Source organism: Lipotes vexillifer, unplaced genomic scaffold, assembly GCF_000442215.2.
Source record: "Lipotes vexillifer unplaced genomic scaffold, Lipotes_vexillifer_v1.1 scaffold443, whole genome shotgun sequence".
Taxonomy (NCBI): Eukaryota; Metazoa; Chordata; class Mammalia; order Artiodactyla; family Lipotidae; genus Lipotes; species Lipotes vexillifer.
The window spans coordinates 654,004-661,197 of NW_006779163.1; the positions used below are offsets into that span (position 1 = coordinate 654,004).

Consider the following 7,194-nt stretch of genomic DNA (forward strand, 5'->3'; position numbering starts at 1 on the left):
AAGAAGACAACAGAGGTGGTCCAGGGACGGGTCTGGAAGGTGAAAGGCAAGGAAGGTGGGGACCTGCTGCCTGACTCAACTTCACACCCCCTTCCTCACCCACAGTCAGCAGCGCCTCTGCCGTCACCTCTGTCCTCAGGCCACACGCCCCAGGCCCGCTTCACAGAGCATCAAACCTGCCAACGGGCTGGCTGGGGACCAAGGGCACGGCTAACGAGGTCTCGGACCTCAAAGACGACCACTATGCGATCGTAACCACGTGTTTAATGCTTCACAGGACAAATCTGTTCTTTGCTACGGAACTCATCACGAACTTGAATCGCTGTAACTGTCAAGTCTATAATGCAATTTAAGCCCCGGGCGACAAGAGCTCCTGTGCCCAATAACTTGGCTTGGTGAAGTTTGTGCAAAGTCACAAACCTTTTCATACGTTCACGGTCTCCAGAATTCAACTAGTGAAGTGTAGCACAGCCCTCTACCCCTTTGCAATCAGCAGAGAGAAACGGCTAAAACGATCATGGCTGAATCACGTTCTACGCTGGAAGGAACATCTGTTCTCACCTGGGCCACCTGCCCGGGTCCCAGAGCGGCTGACCCATCCACCTTGGGACAAGAGCCAGCAGAGGCTCCATGGTTTCTGAAGACCATCCCAGGGCAGGGCGCCAGGCCGAAGGCCACGATGGAATCTCCTGGAGAGAGCACAGCATCCCCATCCAGCCCACGTCTACTTGTACCCACCACTACCTTGCAGCGGTAACGCATCTTCCCTCGCGCAAAGCCCGGGCCCGGCCTTCCGGTGTGACCCCGCCACAGGCCAGAGAGCACAGTTCAAGTCTGGTTCACTCCAGAAGCTCCTTTGGGTATATAACCCCATTCCCGACCCCTCGGAAAATTATCCTCTTCCAAGCCGGGGACATTGGCTTCAGCAAAGGTGATTTAGAGTTTGCTGTTCTTCTGAAACTGGGCCACCAGGCTGAGGACCTGCTCCGAAGCCTTGATGCTCTTGGAGCTGAGGTAGGTGGTCCTGTTGGTGGCCGTGTCCTCCAGGACGTAGCGGTAATTGACCATGAGGCCACATGAGCCCATGATGCCCTTGGGGCTGACGTCGGCCATCCAGTTGATGCGCCACATCACGGCCCCGTTCTGCAAGTGGAAGTTGGCCACGGGGTTCAGGGCGTAGCCCCGGTGCTTCTCCCCGTACAGGTACCAGGCGCAGAGCCGCATCAGGGGGGCCTGGAGCGCCCGGACCAGCTGCTCAGACTGGACCCACTCGCTGCTGCTGAGAAAGGTCTTGAGGGTCTCATTCACGGGACCGCCCGTGATCTTGGAGATTTCTTTACACTCTGAATCTGTCAACAGTTCGTTCCTCCCATGATCCTTTGCTTTTGACTTCAGCAGCCCCAGAAGCCACTTGGTGAACCCGGGGATAGGGGACAGACTTGCAAACGTCCCCAGGTGAGGAAACTCCTTCTGCAGGGCACAGTTGGGGTGGGGAAAGGAAGGTGGAGAACACACACACACACACACAATTCAGCAAGTGAGTCACGGATTCAGAAACACCTCCTCATTTCTCGCTTACGTTATCATTAACCTCCGTGTGCTGCTGTGTGGTTTACAAAGTGATATTTGATGCGCACGAATCTTCTTTCAAGGAACAGTTATTAAGGATCTGATGTGTGCCAGGTCCTGGAGGCATCCTGAGTCCCCAGGACAAGCCTTTACTGTGCGGTCTCCATCTGCACCACTATCCACACCGGCAAGGTGGGGGACCTGCCTGAAACTGGAGGGGTGGGCTGCTACGATGTGGGGTGCTGTCTTCTGACTACAGGTCTTGTCTTTCTAGCCCACCAGGCCCCTCCCATGGACTTTGCTGCCGCCACAGAACCTGGTTTGGTGCTTGGCACACAAGTACCCGGTGACTGCTGTTTGTTGAATGAATAACTGATCGCTCAACTATATAGCACAGTGGGTGCAGAGGATGGGATAGAAGGGGAGGTAACAGTTATGTCTCCACGTCAGATAACATGGTTCAATCACTGTTGTTCAAATTACAGAGAGATCGCAATGATCATTTCGAAGAACTCAGTATTTTCCAATTAAAAATGTAATATATGCTCACTACAGAAAAATTTTTTTTTAATTTAGGACGGAAGCAAAGAAACCACCATACTCTCCAGGTTTGATAAGAGTATAACTCCTGGTCTTTCTCTAGGCAATTTTTGCAAGGGCAAGACAGTTATTTTACATCCTGCTTTGTGCATTTATATCATGAGCGCTTTCTCACTGTCACTCAAAATTCAGAACCGTAACTTTAACGACAGAACAATATTAAAAGATAAAACGATCCCATGACTTTTCCTAACCCTGTTCTTTTCACTGGGCATTTAAGGTGCCTCCTCCATAAACCTCCACAAACACCTCTGTGGAGGAAGGGCTGCCCTTCCCTCCAGATTTCTCAGGTGACTCTCCGGCTCCCAGCCGAGACGGGGAGAAGCGGTCAGCAGCAGGATGGCTCCTGGGCTGCCTGATTCAGAAAAAGAATCTGCTGTATCACCCAGACCCCGGAGCCTGCCCCTCCTCCGACTGCCTTTCTGCCTCACACCAGCCCTGCTACCCGCCCACCCTCGCCCCAAGCATTAGCACCTTCAGCAAAGAAGCAGGAAATAAAAGAAGAAACTCAGAGCGATCAGATGTGCTTCTTATCGCCTCTGGGGAAAAAGCGGCAGGGAGTGATTCTAACAAAGCTGATACCCAACTGAATCCCAAGTTCTCAGACTTAAAACTGTGAATTTAACACGGACCAGGCAAATATTTAAATTCCACCCTATCTGTCATTCTCTGAGGAAGAGCTTCTGCAGCAACTGTCTGTGTTGAAACCACCAGAAGCGGAGAGTGCTGCTGTCAGGGCCAATTAGTCATGATCTAATTATTTTACCTAAAAATTAGATTCTACACATTAGAGTTCATTCCAGCCCCTCATGAGAGAGTTTTAAAAAGCCCAAACCCAGCGTGGACCTGAACATTTCTGTGTTTCCCAGGGCAACCAAGAGAAGGCAATTATAAAAAAAACCAGGTGCCAGTGCATTTACCCTCCAACTGCCCGATCGAAGTCGAACCTCGATGCTCCCTCCCGGGCCACGAGTGGGTGAGGGTGGGTAGGGAGGTTGGCACGGCCAGGACTGGACAGTGGGAGCGAAGGGGGCCCTGCTGGCGACTATGCCGGGACAGCGCGCGCCCATCAGGAGCTGCCCCGCCAGCCCGGGTGCAGGGTCCCCTGCAGAAGCCGCCGCCCCCAGGACGCATCTGGATTTGTGGCCCATGAGAAGCCGGCTTTGAGGGCCTTTTCCTCGGCACCGCTCGCACCCCCTGACAAGTCTCGGGGCTCCTAGGAAGTGCCAAGGGGCACCTGGCACTTTTCCACCCCTCCTGGTCGCTCCGGCCCAACAGCTTCACCCTGTCCGCAGAGATGAGGGCGGAGCTGCTGAGCCATCCCAAGGTGGGGACACGGACAGCGGTGCGGCGGGGTCAGGGTCGAGCCTCACTCACCTGCAGCTCCTTCACCACCCGCTTGATGAGGAAGGCACCCAGCTCCACGCCCTGCAGCCCCTGCTGCGTCAGGCTCAGCGAGTACAGGACGGCCGTGGTGATCCTGTCCCGCTCCTCTGTCTCCGACGCGGGGCTCTCCTTCACTACGATGGTCTGGAAAACATAAAGGACGGTGACGGGCAGCCGTGGATGCACCCGCCTCGCCCTCACCCCTCCTGGGGGTCCCTCGACCCAAGGACCAGGCTCTCGAGGCAAGCACCTTGTTCTGAGACCTCTCTGGAGGCGGTGGTGGTCTCACAACTTCCCTGGCTGTTTGCTCAATGTTGTATCATTTCTACCACTTTTTGAAATTCTCCCACAAGCTTCGCTGAATCACAACTGATGTCCTCTAGGTCTCTCTCAGGGGAGGTCTCTCTCTCTCTCTGTGCAATCTGCTGCCCTCCGACACCCCCAGACAGCATGCCAGCCCTCTGCCAAGGCCAAGGGCCCCACTTCCTGCGGCTCCTGTGCGCAGGCTGCCCACTGCGTCCTGCAGGCCTCCCCCCTCCCCTCTGAATCCTAGTTGTTTACATTTCCCAGTAAGCCGGACGCAGTCCTACCTAAGTTTTCTTTCAGGAAATGTACCTTTTTATGCTTTTCCTATGTACCTTTTTGGTTTTCTGCCACGTCCCTATATTTCCACAGTGAAACCACACGCCTGCACAGACACGTACGAGAAGCGATCTAAGGGTCAGCATGACTGGTACGGGAGGTTGGCACGGCCAGGACTGGACAGTGGGAGCGAAGGGGGCCCTGCTGGCGACTATGCCGGGACAGCGCGCGCCCATCAGGAGCTGCCCCGCCAGCCCGGGTGCAGGGTCCCCTGCAGAAGCCGCCGCCCCCAGGACGCATCTGGATTTGTGGCCCATGAGAAGCCGGCTTTGAGGGCCTTTTCCTCGGCACCGCTCGCACCCCCTGACAAGTCTCGGGGCTCCTAGGAAGTGCCAAGGGGCACCTGGCACTTTTCCACCCCTCCTGGTCGCTCCGGCCCAACAGCTTCACCCTGTCCGCAGAGATGAGGGCGGAGCTGCTGAGCCATCCCAAGGTGGGGACACGGACAGCGGTGCGGCGGGGTCAGGGTCGAGCCTCACTCACCTGCAGCTCCTTCACCACCCGCTTGATGAGGAAGGCACCCAGCTCCACGCCCTGCAGCCCCTGCTGCGTCAGGCTCAGCGAGTACAGGACGGCCGTGGTGATCCTGTCCCGCTCCTCTGTCTCCGACGCGGGGCTCTCCTTCACTACGATGGTCTGGAAAACATAAAGGACGGTGACGGGCAGCCGTGGATGCACCCGCCTCGCCCTCACCCCTCCTGGGGGTCCCTCGACCCAAGGACCAGGCTCTCGAGGCAAGCACCTTGTTCTGAGACCTCTCTGGAGGCGGTGGTGGTCTCACAACTTCCCTGGCTGTTTGCTCAATGTTGTATCATTTCTACCACTTTTTGAAATTCTCCCACAAGCTTCGCTGAATCACAACTGATGTCCTCTAGGTCTCTCTCAGGGGAGGTCTCTCTCTCTCTCTGTGCAATCTGCTGCCCTCCGACACCCCCAGACAGCATGCCAGCCCTCTGCCAAGGCCAAGGGCCCCACTTCCTGCGGCTCCTGTGCGCAGGCTGCCCACTGCGTCCTGCAGGCCTCCCCCCTCCCCTCTGAATCCTAGTTGTTTACATTTCCCAGTAAGCCGGACGCAGTCCTACCTAAGTTTTCTTTCAGGAAATGTACCTTTTTATGCTTTTCCTATGTACCTTTTTGGTTTTCTGCCACGTCCCTATATTTCCACAGTGAAACCACACGCCTGCACAGACACGTACGAGAAGCGATCTAAGGGTCAGCATGACTGGTACTGGGAGGTCCCTTAGCCAAGTCCGACTTGATGGGCTCTGAGATGTGAGTGCGGGGCGTTCTGAGCTTTAATACCCTGAAGGCCACTGGACAGTAGTGGTGGAGACCTTGCAGTTGGTGTGGACACAGGCCCGCCAGCCTGCTTCTGAAGGACACGCTTACGCTGCTCTAAACTCCTACCAGCTACCCTGGACGCTTGAAGTAGGGGAGTCTGGCCCAGAGTCCAGGCTGAGGTCTGGAGCCCACAGACTTTCTTAAATCGCCAATGGGACGTGTGGGTCTGCGTGTACCCCCCCTGGGGTAAAACATCCTCAGCTCTCATCCCCTTCAGACGCTCGGAGGGTCTTTTCTGTGACTCTTGGGAAGCCATGAACCGTCGCCATAAGGAAAGTTGGGCGGATGGTGACGCAGAGGCTGTGACATCCGGGGCCCCACCAGCCTCTCCTGCACCGGCAGCTGATGGAGGAGCCCTCCTCCCATCATTCCTCATCTTGTTGGATCACCTCCTTTATTTTTCAAGGTTATCTCGTGGTTTTGGACTCAAAATTTGTCTCCAGCAAATCTTTTTTTAAAAGTTTTTTTTAAAAAAACCCCCAAAACCCAAACAGACAAACCTTTCTTTGATTATACGAATGAGATATGCATAATATCAAAGAGGCAAGAAATAAATGCATGAAGAAGAAATCACAAATCGCTCCAGAACTGAACACCAAGTCCTACTGTTAACGTTTTGGGGAGCGCCTCTCCAGGTCGGTCTCACTGGCCCCAGGCAGGTACACAACGTAAGTACACGTGCATACAAAACCACGTACACACGCAGTCTCTCACGTGTGAGTCCGCATGCGCAAGTCTCCTCACACGGAAGGCACCTGCCCTCAGGGCTGGGATCCCGGCCCCCCCACCGTCCCCACTTCTTCCATCATCCTGGGCAAGTCTCTGCAGTCCCCTCCTAGCCTCGGAGTCCCCACGTCTAAGGTGAGGACAGTAACGATAACAAGCCTGAGTCATAAGGCGCTATGAGCAGTCACACAGGAGGGCGCACCGCGGGCAGACGGGGCAGAGCAAACGCTCGGTCGACGGAATTCATGCTACGCAGAAGGTCACACCAGATGGGCTGGGCTGGAACCTGAATCTTCAGTCAATAGTAAGTCAAGGTTGACGTGCCAGGTCAAAAATAGAAAGCTAAATCCACACCTAAGCCCACACGTCGGACCGCAGGGTCTGTGAGGACAGGCCAGACGCACACGCCGTCGTTCCCTACAGCAGCCTCTCCCGGTGGGCACTTGGGTTATCACTCCCACCTCCAGATGATGCTGCAGTGGGCAACCGCCCAAACTCTCAGCTCTGAGCCTCTCCTGGGATAAACTCCCGAGAGTGGAATTTTTAGGTCAAAAGGAACACACGTTTTATATTTTAATAGTTATTACCAAACTGCCCCCAGGGAGGCCGTGATAACTTCTAGTGCGTTATCACAGTGCAGGCGCCTCCAAACAAGCATCGTACGGGAACGTCTCCCTGCTGACGAGTCCTCCGCCCTCCGATGCCAGGAGACGCTGCCCAGCGCCCGCCTGACATCTGCCATCAACTCTCAGCCTCCTAACAGGCCATTCCGACCCCGAAGCCACAGTGACCCAGGTGTGCCCACTTCCCCTCAACGGACCTGCTCTGCAGCCGCAGCCCCTGCCCCCCGTGGGCCTGCGGACTGAGTGTTTCAGACACTCACCAATGCCTCGAGGAGAAGCCCAGCTTGCTCCGGGGGGGGGGGGACCC

At 55.6% G+C, this 7,194-nt stretch overlaps 1 protein-coding gene across 1 annotated transcript in view; it reads right to left on the reverse strand.

The window, feature by feature from the left end:
- Positions 1-822: 822 nt before the first annotated feature.
- MLYCD (malonyl-CoA decarboxylase) overlaps positions 823-7,194 on the reverse strand; it is a 17,190-nt gene continuing 10,818 nt past the window's right edge. Inside the window, exons 4-5 of the mRNA XM_007452527.1 lie at positions 4,681-4,833; positions 823-1,470 (exon numbers count right to left, since the gene is read on the reverse strand). Coding sequence (XP_007452589.1) covers positions 937-1,470; positions 4,681-4,833 — 687 coding nt within the window. The 3' untranslated portion in view covers positions 823-936. The remainder of the gene's footprint in view (positions 1,471-4,680; positions 4,834-7,194) is intronic.